This window comes from Bison bison, unplaced genomic scaffold (assembly GCF_000754665.1).
Source record: "Bison bison bison isolate TAMUID 2011002044 unplaced genomic scaffold, Bison_UMD1.0 scf7180017864304, whole genome shotgun sequence".
Lineage (NCBI taxonomy): Eukaryota > Metazoa > Chordata > Mammalia > Artiodactyla > Bovidae > Bison > Bison bison.
Window position 1 is genome coordinate 3,822,831 of NW_011494876.1, and position 17,901 is coordinate 3,840,731.

At 40.7% G+C, this 17,901-nt stretch overlaps 1 protein-coding gene across 1 annotated transcript in view; it reads left to right on the top strand.

The window, feature by feature from the left end:
- The first annotated feature begins 793 nt into the window (after positions 1-793).
- CADPS (Ca++-dependent secretion activator) overlaps positions 794-17,901 on the top strand; it is a 439,169-nt gene continuing 422,061 nt past the window's right edge. Inside the window, exon 1 of the mRNA XM_010851925.1 lies at positions 794-799. Within this exon, the coding sequence (XP_010850227.1) occupies positions 794-799 (6 nt within the window). The remainder of the gene's footprint in view (positions 800-17,901) is intronic.

Genomic DNA, 17,901 nt, shown 5'->3' on the forward strand with positions numbered 1-17,901 from the left:
ACTGTGGTGTTGGAGAAGACTCTTGAGAGTCCCATGGACTGCAAGGAGATTCAACCAGTCCATCCTAAAGGAGACCAGTTCTGGGTGTTCATTGGAAGGACTGATGTTGAAGCTGAAACTCCAATACTTTGGCCACCTGATGCGAAGAGCTGACTCATTAGAAAAGACTCTGATGCTGGGAGGGATTGGGGGCAGGAGGATAAGGAGACAACAAAGGATGAGATGGCTGGATGGCATCACCGACTCAATGGACATGAGTTTGGGTGAACTCTGGGAGTTGGTGATGGACAGGGAGGCCTGACATGCTGTGATTCATGGGATCACTAAGAGTCAAACACGACTGAGCAACTGAACTGAACTGAACTGAGAGTAAGTAAATAATGTGAAATTAATTGTTTTCTCCTTAATAGTGATTATTAATAATCACTGAAATGATTATTTGATTTTAATACTTGGAAGAGTAATTTACTTTAAACTGCATCACTTTTCTCATGGAAAAGATCTTCCTTGATAGAATTACCTGTAAATGTTTTTGTAATTCAGGAAAAAATAGGAAAATAATTATCTATTGGAATATAGAAGAAAAGCATCATACCAGAGCCTGATAATGTTGCTAAACTTTATGATTAACAATCATTCTTATTTTAAACATGTTTATCATGTGCTTTACAAAATGCCATACCTTTCAGTAGCTAGGAAAACCATTAATTTGCAGTCAGGTTCATTGAGTATCATTCTAAGAACCTTGGTCAAGACGTGTGGATGGTTTGCACTACACACCATCTTGTGCATCATGAAGGTGAGTGTTAAAGTTTTAAATTATCATAATTCTAAACACAGGCCATGTCTGTAGGGTAGAGTGAGATGGAGGCCATGTATCACTGTTGGAAGGCACGAAGTCTAGATTCCTGACTCTCCGCTTGTTTGTTTTTTTACCTTGTGAAAGGCACTTAACTTCCCTGAACATCACTTTCCTTACCTATAAAATAAGGCTAATTTCTGCCTTGGTAGAATTTTTATAAGAAATCAATTAAATGAGGTAATCTAAGCAGTGTACTTATTCTAGTGGTAGGCTCATCATCAACCTGTAGTAAATAACGCTTATGATTATTGTTATTGTTAATATCATGATGAAGATGATTAAATAATTGAGGCAATCAAGCAGAAAATTAAACTTGTAGTTTTGCTGTAAAATTAAAAACAGTATTAGTTTGAGATGTATACTGGACAGATTTACTGAAAAAAATCCTTATGCCATAGTGGGTAAGAATATGGACTTTGGAACCAGACTACCTGGGTGCCAATCTCATCTTTACTACTTACCATCTCTTTGGGAAAATTACTTGACCTTCCTGTGCCCCAGTTTCCTCATCTGAGAAAGAGGAATGATAGTACTTATCTCACTGGGTTTTTGTGAAAATTAGTTGAGATAATATTTGTAAAGCTCTTAGAACAATGGCATGGCATGGGTTAGTGCTGTATTAGCGTCAGCTCTTCTTATTGCCAGGTTGATAAATGAACACTGTGCCCTCTTGACCTGTGATGAATGAGGTCCATGTAGGTCCTGTCTTCTCTATAAACTATCCCAGATGTCTTTGATTGTTTCAGTGAGGATTATCTGTCTTGGATGTGGGTTTAAATGATTTCTTTATGTTTGGTTTTTGTCTGAGGATATAGGTTATCTAAATGAATACCTTTTTAGTAAATGAATGATGGTCTTTACTTACAGGAAATAAATCAGTTTCTGAATCCTCACTTGTAAGGGGAAAGAACCATGAGCCAGAGGGAAATAATATATTGACTTATTTGGGAGACAACATTATAGTTGGCAGACATAGTCTCAAAGTGGTTTTTGAGGGAAATCCTGGTGTTACAAGAGAATGCCAGAGAACTATAAAATTTTCTATCTTTTTTAAAAATTTAATTTTATAGTAGAGTGTAGTTAATTTACAGTGTTGTTTTTGTTTCAGATGTACAGCTAAATGACAGTTATCATATATGCATACATATATCCATTTTTTTTCAGATTATTTTCTTTTCCCATATAGGTTATTAAGGAATATTGAGTAGTTACTGCTGCTATACAGTAGGTCCCTGTTGATTATTTTATACATAGTAGTGTGTATATCGGAGAAGGCGATGGCACCCTACTCCAGTACTCTTGCCTGGAAAATCCCATGGATGGAGGAGCCTGGTAAGCTGTAGTCTATGGGGTCGCTAAGAGTCGGACACGACTGAGAGACTTCGCTTTCACTTTTCACTTTCATGCATTGGAGAAGGAAATGGTAACCCACTCCAGTGTTCTTGCCTGGAGAATCCCAGGGACAGGGGAGCCTGGTGGGCTTCTGTCTATGGGGTCACACAGAGTCGGACACGACTGAAGCGACTTAGCAACAGTAGCAGTGTGTATATGTTATTCCCAAATTCCTAATTTATCCCCCCACCCCTTTATCCATTTGGTAGTCACAAGTTTGTTGTAGAAGTCTGTGAGTCTGTTTATCTTCTGTAAATAAGTTGATTTATATCTTTTTTTCCTTAGGTTTCACATATAAGTGATATCAAAAGATACTTGTTTTTCTCTGTCGGACTTCCTTCACTTAGTATGATTACGTCCAGATCCATCCATGTTGCTGGAAAAGGGATTATTTCTTTCTTTGCTATGGTGGAGTCATATTCCATTGTGTATATATGTACCACATCTTCTTTATCCATCCATCTGTCGATGGACATTTTGCTTGTTTCTGTGTCTTAGCTAGTGTAAGCAGTGCTACAGTGAAGGTTGGGGCATGCATGCATCTTTTCAAATTATGGTTTCTCGCTACATAGAGGCCTAGGACTGCGATGCCTGGATCACATGGTAGCTCTGTTTTTCGTTTTTTTAAGGAACCTCCGTACTGTTCTCCATTGTTACCAATTTATATTCCCAAAAACGGTGGAGGAGGGTTCCCTTTTCTCCACACCCTCTCCCACACTTACTGTCTGTAGTCTTTTTAAGAATGACTATTCTGGCTGGTGTGAGGTGATACCTCCTTGCAGTTTTGATTTGCAGTTCTCTAATATTTTAGCTACCTGATGTGAAGAACTGACTCATTTGAAAAGCCCCCCATGCTGGGAAAGGTTGAAGGTGGGAGGAGAAGGGGATGACAGAGGATGAGATGGTTGGATGGCATCACCGACTCAATGGACATGAGTTTGAGTAGGCTCTGGGAGTTGATGATGGACAGGGAGGCCTAGTGTACTGCAGTCCATGGGGTCACAAAGAGTTGGACACGACTGAGCGACTGAACTGAACTGAGTAATTTGCTACGTGGAGCATCTTTTCATGTGCTTTCAAAAAAAAAGAAAAAACAGTGTGCATTAAAGGACCTCTTAAGATTGGCTTCTTGAAGGTCCTCCCTGTTTTGAATTACTTTTCTGTTGTCACCCCAAGACATCGCTTGAGGGCATGTGTCTTTTCCAGCCCAGCAGGCCTTGTGAATTTGAATTGCCTGCAGGCGCTGGTATTCAAGTTGTTTCTATGGGAAATGTCCACAAGGCGGCAGCTCTACTTCATGCCCCACTGGGGTTCCTTGGGCAACCTGGGTTGTAGATAAGAGTGGAATGTGCTGGCGTCCATGTCCCATGACTTCTTCCCCCTTACCCTGCACTCCTCAGAGAAATCCCAAGTCCTCCCGGAACTACGCTGCTGAGGGTGCTGTGGTACTTAGGTGGGGCAACTCTGTGGAAGGAGGCTGCTGGTTGGAACCCCACCATCAGAAGGTTTGGAGAGCAGGTGCCATTTCAAATCTCTTTCCGCCCAGAGGATCCAACGTCCTTTGGGTGCCCTAAGCTTGGTTGAGTTTAGTGCTTAGGAGGGCCTGCCTGGATCTGGAGATTGGGATCCCATCCACCGCAAACCAGGCATTCCAGCTCCAAGGGGGACTTTTGCTGATCCATCATCCCCATCTTCCTCAGGGGCACCCCAGTCCAGCCTTGGAACCCAAGGCTGCTTAGGCTCCAGGGATGTAACAGTAGCCCAGGTCACCAAGGCCTGAGGGCAACGCCATTGCCATTTCTTTTCTTTTTAAAATTAATGTTTATTGTATACTGGAATACAATTGATTTACAATGTTTTGTTTGTTTTGGTGTATAGTCACCTGGTTCAGTTATACATGGATCTATTCCCCTGGGGATTCTTTTCCCCTAATCACTGTTTGATTACAGAGTGTTGAGTAGATTTCCCTGTTGAAAAGCAGAGACATTACTTTGCCAACAAAGGTCCTTCTAGTCAAGGCTATGGTTTTTCCTGTGGTCATGTATGGATGTGAGAGTTGGACTGTGAAGAAAGCTGAGCACCAAAGAATTGATGCTTTTGAACTGTGGTGTTGGAGAAGACTCTTGAGAGTCCCTTGGACTGCAAGGAGATCCAAGCAGTCCATTCTGAAGGAGATCAGCCCTGGGATTTCTTTGGAAGGAATGATGCTGAAGCTGAAACTCCAGTATTTTGGCCACCCCATGCAAAGAGTTGACTCATTGGAAAAGACTCTGATGCTAGGAGGGATTGGGGGCAGGAGGAGAAGGGGACGACAGAGGATGAGATGGCTGTATGGCATCACTGACTTGATGAACGTGAGTTTGAGTGAACTCCGGGAGTCGGTGATGGACAGGGAGGCCTGGCGTGCTGCGATTCATGGGGTCGCAAAGAGTCAGACACGACTGAGCGACTGAACTGAACTGAACTGAACTGATACAGCAATGAAATTTTGATTATCTATTGTATACATATACTACTGTGTATATGTTAATCCCAACCTCCTTATTTATCCCTCCCTCTGCCCCACCTTTCTCCTTTAGTAGCCAGAAGTTTGTTTTGTAAGTCTGTGAGTCTGTTTCTGTTTTGTAAAATGAGTCCTTTGGTATTGATTTCTAGATCATACCCATAAGTAATATCATAGGGTATGTATCCTTCTCTCCCTGACTTCCTTCACTTAGTAGGATCATCTCTAGGTTCATGCAAATGGCATTATTTCTTTCCTTTTTATGGCTGTGTCATAAATTATATATATGTACCACATCTTCTTTATCCATTCATCTGCTGATGGACATTTTGGTTGTTTCCATGTCTTGGCTATTGTAAATAGTGCTGCAGTGAATATTGGGGTGTATGTATCTTTTTAAATCAAGGTTTCTCTCTGGATACATGCCCAGGAGTGCAATTGCTAAATTATTTTATGGCTTTCAAGCCCAAGTGCCAAAATGAGTACAGGAAATAAGGAGTTCTCCCTCTCCAAGAAGATACTTGTGAGACAAACCCATAGAGTAAACCACATTTTTTGTTTTGTGTTTCTATTGCAGAAAGCCTTTTGCAAGTTGCTTTATTTACATTGATAAAAGATTACTAAGTGAAGTCGCTCAGTCGTGTCTGACTCTTTGCGACCCCATGGATTGTAGCCTACCAGGCTTCTCCGTCCATGCTATTTTCCAGGCAAGAGACCAGACTGGGTTGCCATTTCCTTCTCCAAAAAGATTACTAAGCTACAGCTAATTAGACTATAAGCAGAAATCACTTTATAAGAGGGAAAGCCCCAAATGCACTTTCTATAGAGAACCCACAGTTCAGTTTTATTCAGAGCATATTAAAGAAAAGGAAAACATTCTTGACTATACTAGAAGAAACCCAGCCATAGGTTTGGAATCTGTACTCAAACTATACATGCAATGAGGTCAGTATTTTGCTAATGCAATGGATCAGCTATACTGTCACTCTAAGGAATGCCTGATGAGACTCTTAGCTAGTAGCTTTCCTTTCATTTGTTTTGGATTAAAAGGTTTTCTTTCTTCTCTTACTTATGGATTTAAGTGGTAAGGTTTCCTCTCTACTTTGTGCCTGCTGATTGGTGCCTAATAATGGATTTAGATGAAACTAAGAGGAAATATTTACTGGCAATAAGGGCTGTTAAAGAATAGAATATGTTACAGGAAGGAATTTAGCATCTCATTTACTGTTTGGAGATGGAAATGGAGTAAATCAAGTTCCTTTCCGCTCAAAAGTCAATGGACTGTTAGATGAGTGAATACAAAGCCTGTCTGGTACTTGGAGACACCAAGATGTGTACAGAACAGGATTTCAGCTGACATTCTATTGTGATTTCTTGATTTGGTCAATAGAAAAGATTGGCAGTAACCCAGAAAATTAAATATGCAAACAGGAGTCTGCCTCATTTGGGATGCAGGATTCACCAGATATCTTAGATAATTACCAGTCCTTAATTGTGACTATTGATTATTTCTTATGAGCCAGTTCTGCTGGTTAAAAGTTTATATTACAATATAAAAACTTTTTATGAAAAATATGACATCCTCAGTTTTAATTAACCAGCCCCCAGGGACCCAAAGCTGTTCATTATTAATTATTTCCCATGTGTACATGTGGGGGGTATATACGTTCAGTCTCACACACACACACAACATATACCAAAACATATACAGTATTTTATTTTCTAGGAAAGAATTCTCATAAATAGACATATGACTGATAGGAAAACTAAGTTCTCACTTACATGATTAAAATTATCATGGCAATCTGGCTGTCATGTTAAACCATGCATTTCAGAGCTGTGATTGTCTTCTCATTACTAAATCCTGTGGAAATCATGTTGTACACAGTCTCATCTCTTTGAATGTAATGCCATTTAATAATAATGTTAGATTGATGGGTCTTTCTGAGAAAGAACTTGATGATTCATAGACAATTTCACTTTATACCCAAATGTCTTATGAGTTAGAGATGATGGGTGGTTATTATTCCCATTGAAGGGTATGGAACATTTAAGGCTGAAAGAGGTTAAATAAGAACTTGTGAGGCTTATGCTGTAAGCTGAAGGCAGAAGTAATGATGATAGTTTTTTGTATTTCATGAAGTAATCGATGTGCATTGTCTAATTTAATCCTTATTAGAGACCTAGTCTGGATTCACTCTGTCTGTCCTCCTCAATTTGCTCCAACTCGCTGTATCCCGTACTGTCTCCCTAAACATTAGCCCCAGCTCATTCTTCTAATTTCAGATGCTGGAATCACCACATACCCAGTCATCCAAGCAGAAACCTCAGTGGTTTTCTTGAATATGTCTCCCTTGCATCCAGGGTATAATCAATCACCACGTCATTTCCTGTTTATCTCCTCAGTGTTTTGTGTATTTTTCTTCCTCTCAGTGTCCCCTCAGCCACAATCCCAGTTCATGATGTGGCCTTAGTTCTTGCTACCCTTGTTTTTCTCTGTGTGTATGTACTTCAGAACCTCTTATAATTAGTCTGATTAGTCTGTGCCCTCCAGTCCTGGCCTCCCCAGCACATCTTCACAGCTCTGCATACATCTTACAAGGTTCCCTTCAAGGTGAGTCTTAGCTCCTCTCCAGGGCATGCAGCCCTTCATAGTCTAGCCTTCTTACCACTTCTTATCCCGTATTTTGGACTCCAGAGCCATGAATCCACTGTGGCCTCCCACACTTGCAATATTATTTCTCATCTCTTGGTCTTTGCTAATATTTCTACTTAAAGGACGCTGACCATTTCCTCCATCCCCCTGAAATAACATCTTGTAAGCAAAGCTTTTCCGGACCAGTGTTGAAGGTCCCCTTTGCCCACAACTGAATTAGCATCTCCCATCTGTGTCCCTGTCATCCTCTGAATGTATCTCTGCTATTGAGTTTGGCAGTTAATTACAATTATCTGTGTTTATGTTGTACTCATTTGCCCATCCCAGACCGTGAGTTAGTTCCTCCTGGGAAGGGGCATTATATTACCTTGATATTTAGAAGGCCTGCCCAATGCCTGGAGCAAAACAGGTGTTCCACAGTATTAGAGCTGGGAGACATCCCATTTTATTTATTGGGCATCTGATGCCCATATCTCTCAAATGACTTGCTCATTAATTATAGGGCAGGGTTTGTCCAGGACCCAGAGGCAAGCGGTTCCTTCTGCAACCAAGATGATGACGATGATGGTGGTGAATGAACACTGACTGTGCCGGGAGTGTGTTTTAAATTTAACTCAGTTAATTATCATAATAACAGTATGGGGTAAATTTTTATTATTATTCCCAGAGAGGTTAAGTGACTTTCATTACAGTTGCAGAGTTAGAGATCTGCAGAATCAGGATTTGAAGAGGGACTTAACTCTTTGGAAAATCTGAAGATTGCAGACTTTCTGCCCCCTAAACACTCAGCCACACACTGTTTTGCACATAGTTTTAGGAGTTTCATAGATTCCCTACAGACCATATAAGAATCCCTTGTTTAAGCATGCCAGCCAAATGACCCCCACACTGGATTTTTCCTTTACAGCATTTCAAAGTTTTAAGTCTTTAAAGTATGACATAGCTTGTACTTACTCCCTCCTGCTTCCTGACTTTGACTTTTTAATTCACCTTCTAAAAACCAAATGCTTTCTGTTTATAACACTTTAACTGGTGTAGCTCACCTCTATGGAATCAGGAGACCCGCAGGTTTCAGAGGCATCTCCAAGACTCCTCATTCTATCACCTGTTGGTTAATGATGCCAGCCTGGATTATGATACTGCTCACCGCTACCTGGGTATATTTGTATAAGAGAATTGTCATAGGGAGAATATTGCAGTCTTTATTTTCCCTATTTTTCCATAGCAGATAAGCTTCTTACCTATCACATTAGCTTACCTTCTGTAACTTGACTGGATGTACAGTTAAATTCAATTTGCTGCTTCCTGAGAAAGTGGATAGGTGGGAGGAGGGAAATATGATAGTAATACTTATCATTCTTGAAAATATTTGAAGAGACCAGACTAGGTCCAGCCATGTGCTGGCTGCCAGACATGAGATTTTTGGATCCAAGCCTCACAATAACCCTGTACAGTAAGGTCCTGGTCCTGATGTTTCAGATGAAGGAGCAGAAGCATGGAGAAGACAGGTGACTTGTGTGGTTGTAGCTGGCGAGTGGTCTGACCTCAGAGTTGGTACCCTTAACTACTGTGCTCTGGCTCAGTTTGTCACTGAAGAAGGATTAACTATGCCCAGTTGATTTAGAAGAACTCAGAAGACCTGATTTTTCCATCACCACTGTGTAGAGGCCTCAGCAATCACTTCTCCTCTTCCTTTGTTGTCTATAAAGTGAGGGCATCTGCTCAATTGGATTAGACTGTTCTGTAAGTGTGAATTGCTTGTTATTGGATATCCCATCTCCATCCAGTTGGAAATAGCAATTGTCTTAGGGATGCTGGGCTGTGCCAGTTGAAAGCCAACAACTTGCCCTGAGCTTCAGAGATGCCCAAAGTGAATGCTTCCACATGTGAAACAGAATGTCATCCTCAGTCATGTCTAGAAGAGCATCTCTTCTTGTTGTACCAAACTTCACATTGCCAAGGAGTCCTCAAAGGTCCAAAAGTGTTGAAAACATGAAGGCTTCTTTTACTTACACTCATGATTCTTTTTTCTTCTTACAAAAACCTGTGACAGAGAACATAGAAACTTAGAAAATACAATTAAAACAGTAAAAATGTGAGTTGCTGCTGCTGCTGCTGCTGCTAAGTCACTTCAGTCGTGTCCGACTCTGTGTGGCCCCAGAGACGGCAGCCCACCAGGCTCCTCCGTCCCTGGGATTCTCCAGGCAAGAACACTGGAGTGGGTTGCCATTTCCTTCTCCAATGCATGAAAGTGAGAAGTGAAAGTGAAGTCGCTCAGTCGTGTCTGACTCGTAGCGACCCCATGGACTGCAGCCCACCAGGCTCCTCCATCCGTGGGATTTTCCAGGCAAGAGTACTGGAGTGGGGTACCATTGTCTTCTCTGAAAAATGTGAGTTATCACTCATCAAAAGTTTCTTTTTTCTGTGCAGTATAAATGTACATATGGGACTTCCCTTGTAGTTTAGAGGTTAAGACTTCACCCTTCCAAGGCAGGGGGCATGCGTTCAACCCCTGGTCAGGGAACTAAGATCCCACATGCTGTGAGGCATGGCTAAAAAGTAAAATAAAATAAATGCATATATGTATATTTTTGCAAATTGAGATAATATCATGTACATGGTTAATGATCTGATTTTTCCCAAATCAATTTATTTTAGTAAGTGAAAAGTTTTATCAAAAGTTTGTAGAACTCTAATAAACAGATAAAAATAGAGATGCTGTCTTTAGGGGAAGGGTATAGAGCAAGGGAAGTGAACCTATCTCAGCTCCAGCTTCTGTCTCCTTTCTGTTCCCATAAGGAATCCTGAAGCAATCCAGGGCAGAGCCCAGAACTTAGATAGTGAATACCTTTTCCAGGATAAAAATGGTATTAAAAAGTACTGGTAACCTTAGTGGGAGAAGGCAATGGCACCCCACTCCAGTACTCTTGCCTGGAAAATCCCATGGATGGAGGAGCCTGGTGGGCTGCAATCCATGGGGTCGATAGGAGTCAGACACGACTGAGTGACTTCACTTTCACTTTCCACTTTCATGCACTGGAGAAGGAAATGGCAACCCACTCCAGTGTTCTTGCCTGGAGAATCCCAGGGACGGAGGAGCCTGGTGGGCTGCCGTCTCTAGGGTCACACAGAGTCGGACACGACTGACGCGACTTAGCAGCAGCAGCAGCAGCAGCAGTAGCAGCAGCAGTAACCTTAGTTGTTGCAACTATCACCTGTTAAAACTGTAAGAATCATTGAAAAATCTGTGCTCTCTTCTCCCAAGGCTAGAAAAGTAGCCTGGACTCTCCCTGGGACCAGAACACTAAAAGAGACCTGGAAACAAAAAGACAGTGCCTGGTTGCTTTCCTACTCTTTCCTAATTTTAGATATTGGAACATATTTAAGACTCTTCCTACCTAGAATAAGCAGTTCCTCCAAAAATGAACAAGGAGAAGTTGTTGGTTGCTGTTGTTTGAAAGAAGCGGAGGGTCTCTTCCTTCCTTCCAAGCAGGCATGGATCCATAGCCAGCGAAAGCAGATGGCCCCTTCTGCTCTGCCCTTTAGTTTTATGACTATAAGACTGGGAGATTTTTCAGCAGTTGCAGTAGCTGGCTCCATCCATCACACCAGCCAACGCCTCGGCTTGTCTTTCTACATTTAGGTTCTATAGATGCAGACTAACATAAGCTTTGTGTTTTCACATCAGAAGCTCTTGATGAGCTCTGTGAGGAGAGAGAGAATTAAACTGGGCCATCTCCTCTCTCCATTCCTTAATCCTGCTGGTAACAAGTGCATGTCAAGCTGAAATTGATAGTGCTAGGTGAAAATTCTGCTCTGAAGTTTATCCTCTACAATATCCTTCAGTGAAATGAAACCACCTGAATGCTATCTGAAATAGCAGCAGAGTTTCAGAAGAACATCTACTTCTGCTTCATTGACTACACTAAAGCCTTTGACTGTGTAGATCACAACAAACTAAGGAAATTCTTAAAGAGATGGGAATACCAGATCATCTTACCTGTCTCCTGAAAAACCTGTATGCGGGTCAAGAAGCAACTGGTTCAAAAGTCAGACAGGAGTGTGTTAAGGCTGTCCATTGTCACCCTCGTTATTTAACTTCTATGCAGAGTAAATGATGAGAAATGCTGGGCTGGATGAATCACAAGCTGGAATTAAGATTGCTGGGAGAAATATCAATGACTGCAGGTATGCAGCTGGTACCACTCTAATGGTAGAAAGTGGAAAGAAACTAAAGAGCCTCTTGATGAGGGTGAAAAAGAAGAGTGAAAAGCTGACTTGAAATTCAGCTTGTTGAAATTCAGCTGTTGAAAAAACTAGCATCATGGCATCCAGTCCCATCATTTCATGGCAAATAGAAGGGGAAGAAGTGGAAGCAGTGACACATTTTATTTCCTTGGGCTCCAAAATCACTGCAGCCATGAAATTAAAAGATACTTGCTCCTTGGAAGGAAAGTTATGACCAACCTAGACAGCATATTAAAAAGCAGAGACATCATTTAGCCAACAGAGGTCCGTATACAGAGCTGTGTTTTTTCCAGTAGTCATGTATGGATGTGAGAGTTGGACCATAAAGAAAGCTGAGCGCCAAAGAATTGATGCTTTTGAACTGTGGTGTTGGAGAAGACTCTTGAGAATCTTTTGGATAGCAAGGAGATCAAACCAATCAATCCTAAAGGAGATCAACTTTTGAATATTCATTGGAAGGACTGATGCTGATGCTGAAGCTCCAATATTTGATCACCAGTGTGAAGTGCTAACTCATTGGAAAAAAACCTGATGATGGAAAGATTGAAGGCAAAAGGAGAAAGGGGTGACAGAGGAGGAAATCGTTAGATAGCATCACCAACACAAAGGACATGAATTTGAGCAAACTCTGGGAGTTAGTGAAAGAGCAAGTTGGCGTGCTGTAGTCCATGAGGTAGCAAGAGTCTGACACAACTTTAGCAACTGAATAGCACCAGCAGCAGCAACAAGTATAGAAGCATCTTTGTCTCAAAATGCTCCCTAATATGAGTTTCTGGATTCTGTTTTAACTTTGGCATATTTTATGGTGTGGCCTCGGGAAAGTTGTTTATGCTCTCTCTTCTCCTAGGATCATAATGTCACCTCACGGATTCCCTTCCCTAAAGCTTAGCATAAAGCACTTCATTAAGAGATTTCCATGAACTGGTGGCTCTTAACCCTACTCGCAAATATGGACCACTTGGGGTATTTTTTTAAACTGCTAGTTCCAAGCTCCAATGATTGTAAAGTGTAGCCTAAATTTAGAAACAGTAGCCCTGACAAACCCATTCAGAATTACCCTCAATTTCCTGTGTTTGTTCTCTGTTTTGCTTTTTAAAACTTAACTTGAAGAGCCTCTTAATGAAAGTGAAAGAGGAGAGTGAAAAAGCTGGCTTAAAACTAGTCATTCGACAAAGTTCCATCTAGTCAAAGCTGTTTTTTTCCAATAGTAGTGTATGGATGTGAGAGTTGGACCATAAAGAAAGCTGAGCACCGAAGAATTGATGCTTTTGAACTGTGGTGTTGGAGGAGACTCTTAAGAGCCCCTTTGACAGCAAGGAGAGCAAAACAGTGAATCCTAGAGGAAATCAGTCCTGAATATTCATTGGAAGGACTGATGCTGAAGATGAAGCTCCAATATTTTGGCCACTTGATGCGAGGAACTGACTCATTAGAAAAGACCTTGATGCTGGGAAAGATTGAAGCCTAGGAGGAGAAGGGGACGACAGAGGATGAGATGGTTGGATGGCATCACTGGCTTGATGGACATGAGTTTGAGCAAGCTCTGGGAGTTGGTGATGGACAGGGAAGCCTGGCGTGCTGCAGTCCATGGGGTCACAAAGAATCGGACGTAACTGAGCCACTGAACTGAAATGAACTAAATCCAATCGTCTTTCTTATTTTTCTGCCCATGGCTTACCTATTGGCAATGAACTGTTTAAAAGACTGATGATTTATCAGTCTCAGTAATTTATCTTTGTATTCCCATTGTATCTTGACCAGAGGGAATCTGGTTTTAAACTAGATTCTAAGACTTAGCTGTGCAGTTTCAGGCAAGATGCTTAGCTCTCGTGTATCTGTCTCCTTGCTTCCTGTGGATGAGGATTCATACCTGTGCTGCACCATGGTCTTGAGGCGTGATGATTCTATTCATATTAGGATAATAGCACATAGTAAGTAGTCAGCTCAGATCAGCTGTGTTGTAAGTGTTTGCTGAATTCAATGCCTTTTGTGTAGTGATTTTTCCTTTGTTGTATTACTCATTCACTCAACCACAATTTTTGAGTACTTCCTACTATAGTTCTAGTTATTTAGGAGAATGTGTTCACAGAATTTACATTCTAGAAAATCATATCTGTGGCCTTTAAAAATTTTTATGAACACCTGTGTTTTCTTATGTCTGAATCATATGGATCCTGGAGGTTAAGAGAAATTAAGTGATTTATTGACGTCCCCACAGTAATCTGGTGGTGGAGCCATGCCTGCAATCCAGTTGTAAGACTTGTACCCAGTGCTCATTCCAGAGAACCTGATGCTCTCCTCAGTGACTCTGACAGTGGACCATTGTCATAGAGGTAGCCCCATGCAGGGGTACAGTGAGATGGTAGATTACCGAGGTGTAACAGTGACTCTGTGACTTGTGAGCTGTGTGACCTTAGAAAAGTTACTTTGCCTCTTTGATTTTCAGTTTCCTCATCTGGAAAATGAAGATAATAATATTTACTTAGTGAGTTTTTGCAAGGATTCAGTATGTACCAAGTGCTGCCTACTACATGGCATATAACACACAATAGGTGTTGGCTATTTTGATGCTTGTTAAAAATGAGTAGGCTCTATGAAAAAGCTGCCCAGGACTTTAGGGAGGCTCCCTGCCTTGCCACTCTTAAAATGGCTGGATTTTGTTATCAAGCAGTTATCCTGGTTATCATCTTTGAAATGTACATACTTGTCTACAACATCTAGGAAATGCAGTGATTTGTGCATATGAAGGAATAAATCCTCCCCAGAAAATTGGAATTGTTTCATGGACAGCAGTTGGTAAAGTCCACAATTTACATGAGGCTATGTGAAGACTTATAAATCCATTTATAAAAAGACTGACTGGATAATAGAAATATCCTATGGCATCTCTTGCCTGGGCTTTGACCAGATGATCTCTTGTGTGGGTTTATTTTCCTAATTTAAAAATAATGTAATAAGGTTTCCACAGAACATGTGGACTCTTATCTTGGGAGAGAAATGTCCAAGTCCAGCATATCCCATCAGTCAGTATAATAGCTTTTATATTAATGAAAAGGCCATGTATTGAAGGATTTCTTAAATCATGGCTGTGCAGTTACAGAACCAATTTCCTGTAGGGAGATTGTTTATGATCAACTGGAGTTGTAGGGTATCTGATTAATTTAGCTTCTAGCACTCAGCATAGCCATTCTCCTTCTACTTTGTTTTCCCTGTATTTACTTTTCCAGGGAAAATGAGGGGGAGACATTTTCAGCATTTCCCTCCCTGGTGTACCAGTCTGACTGCCAAGCATATTCAGTGGGGAAAAGAATGGCTGGTAGATGATTATGATTACAGTGGACTGGGAGAACTTCTCATTCAGTGGGGGTAAATTTTCTCTTTCATGTTGAAGGTGATCCTGATTTGTACCATAACCTAGAGAAGTAACTTTGGTGACTTGCTGTGGTCTAGAAGAGAGAGAGAATAATTTTCAATGATGAACATGAGTTGGGTCATTCAACAGAGCCTACTAGGTGACAGACCTTTACCTGGGTCAGGATTGTATGAAGATGCTTATGGTCTTCTTAAATGGAATGATTTCAATGCAGTGGGATAGGTGCCTTCACAGAGCTGAGCACAGGGTGTTATTAGAGCAAAGAAAGGATGACTTACCTAGCTGATGGTGGTAGAAGAAAAAAGGAGTAAGATTTCAGCAGAGCAGACACTGCTGTTTATTGACAAGAGGTTGGCCATTGGGCAGGGATAACTCCTGAATCAAATGGAGAGTTGAAGTAGCATCTCCTCCAGCTTCTGTAGTCTTTATCTTGCATTGTTCTCAAGGTGAACTATTTTTTAAATAGTTCTTCTATTAAAGAGGTGGCTGTCAAAAATTAATGGAGTACTCATTAATATTGAACATAAAGCCTAGAGAGCTAATACTAGCTCCATGAAGCCTTGACTTGCTCTTTATTCTTGGCCCAGAACCCAAGAACCAAGACTGTTAAGTAAATTGTAGACCCTTGGTAAATAGTCAGTGGATGGGTGGATGCTGCACTTTGAACTTTATCAAAGTGTTTTCATATCATCCATTCGTTTGGGATTCACAGTAACATATGACATGGGGTAACTTATAATGCTAGTCTCTTTTTTTTGCAGCAAAACCAAGGTTTCTGAAAGTGAAAAGCCTGTACTCACTTACTATTTTATTGAAGTATAGTTGATATAAAATACTGTGTTAATTTCTAGTGTACAGCAAAACGATGCAGTTATACCTATAAACATATTGTTTTCCATTGTTTATTACAAGATATTGAATATAGTTTGCTGTGCTATACAGTAGGGCCTTGTTGTTTATCCATTCTATATATGATAGTTTGCGTCTGCTGATCTTAAACTCCCAGTTCAACCCTCACCCACTCCCCCTTCTCCTTGGCAACCACAAGTCTTATCTCTATGTCTGTGAGTGTGTTTCTGCTTTGTAAATAGGTCATTTGCATCATACTTTAGATTCCACATAGAAGTGATATCATGTGATATTTGTCTTTCCCTTTCTGACTTTGCTTAGTATGATAATCTCCAGGTCTATCCATGTACTGCAAATGGTGTTATTTCATTCTTTTTGTGGCTGAATAATATCCTCTTTATTTATATACCACGTCTTCTTTGCCAGTTCATCTGTTGGTGGGCATTTAGATTTGTTTCCATGGCTTGGCTATTATAAATCGAAGCCTGTACACTTTTAAGTCATTAGCATCAGGCCCCTAAGTCTTGATATGCCATCTTTTTCATAAATCCTCAACCTTTCTTTCTCATGTAATAATCCCTAGGCTATGCAGTTTTGCATGACCATGAAATTCAGTTGCCTACAGGAACCATACCTATGAGGTAAAGGATTAAATAAACTAAATGGAATACAGTTGGGAGTGGTTGGGACTGTGATGAAAGGCAGTATGTGCATATCAACTAAAGGAAACCAAAATCAAATTCTTAATAAAAAAAAATCAAGGAAGCCAAAGTAAACATGCCCATTTAATTACAGGATTGAGTTTCTAAATGGCCAATTTGTAACCTCAACAGAAAATTTGAAATATAAGACATGTTCTGTTCTAAGCAGTGTAATAAGTAGAAGAGCTAATTTTAAAACTCTGTTGATATGTATTTACATGTTAAAGTATACTTAAAGATCTAATTCGGTTCCCTGACTGTAAACATATTGTTAAATTAAATGGAATATTAGAAGGTTACTGATAGGAGAGATGAATCTAGATCTACTCCTTGTGTTACACAAGGCTCTTCTGCATCCATTTGCTCTTTGGTGCAGATTCTGGTAATTTATGTCAAAAGAAAAACCAAAAGAACTTTTATGGCAAAGGTAGGATTATCTCAATGACCAACTGGCCATTTGGTCAGTTAGTTGGTGATCATCCTATCCTTCTGCACAGTTGCTTTACCATACTCTTCCTTGACATGATGGGACCTGTGGAATGAAGACCACCCAACCCTGCTTATGTCACTACACAATGGACAGCCTGACACTGTGAGAGCATAGAAAGAGCACTTGTAACTGCCATCTGGAGACCAGATTTGAGCCCCTGCTCCATGGCTAACTAAAGTGTGCTCCCCAACCCTGACCCCTGCCTTGTGTCAGCGGCTCTCCTTAGGGCATGATATGTTCATCTCCCATAGTACCCATTTGAAAATGTGGTTGGATGGGGCGTTACTTGTGATCATGACTAGTCAGAGCCCTTGGCATTTAATGCATGGGAGCCCAGGATGGCTATATATCCTGCAGTGCACAAGACCATCCCACATGATGAAGCTGTGTCCTGGCTAAAACTCAGGTATTCCCCCTTTAAGAAACAGTGATCTGGCAATTTGTTTACCCTCTGAACCTCATTTTCCTCATTTGTGAAATGTCCTACTGAGCTTATAGGATTATTATGAAGATCAAATGAGATAATATATGTGAAAGTGCTTTGTAAGCCCTAAGGCATTGTATGCATGAGAGGTATTATAATGATTATGCTAAGTACCAAAGAGAGGCAAAGTGTTTTACAATAAATTGTGAACCATACAGATCTGTAATCTCCCTTTCCCGCCTCCCTCCCGCCCACCCCCGCAACGTTTTTTAAACATGGCTTCATCTGGGCCAAAATGAAGGTTATTTTTTTCCAATGTGAATTAGAAAATTATTTAACTCCCCCTTAAAAAAATTTTTTTTGTTAGAGTATAGTTGCTTTACAATGCTGGGTTAGTTTCTGC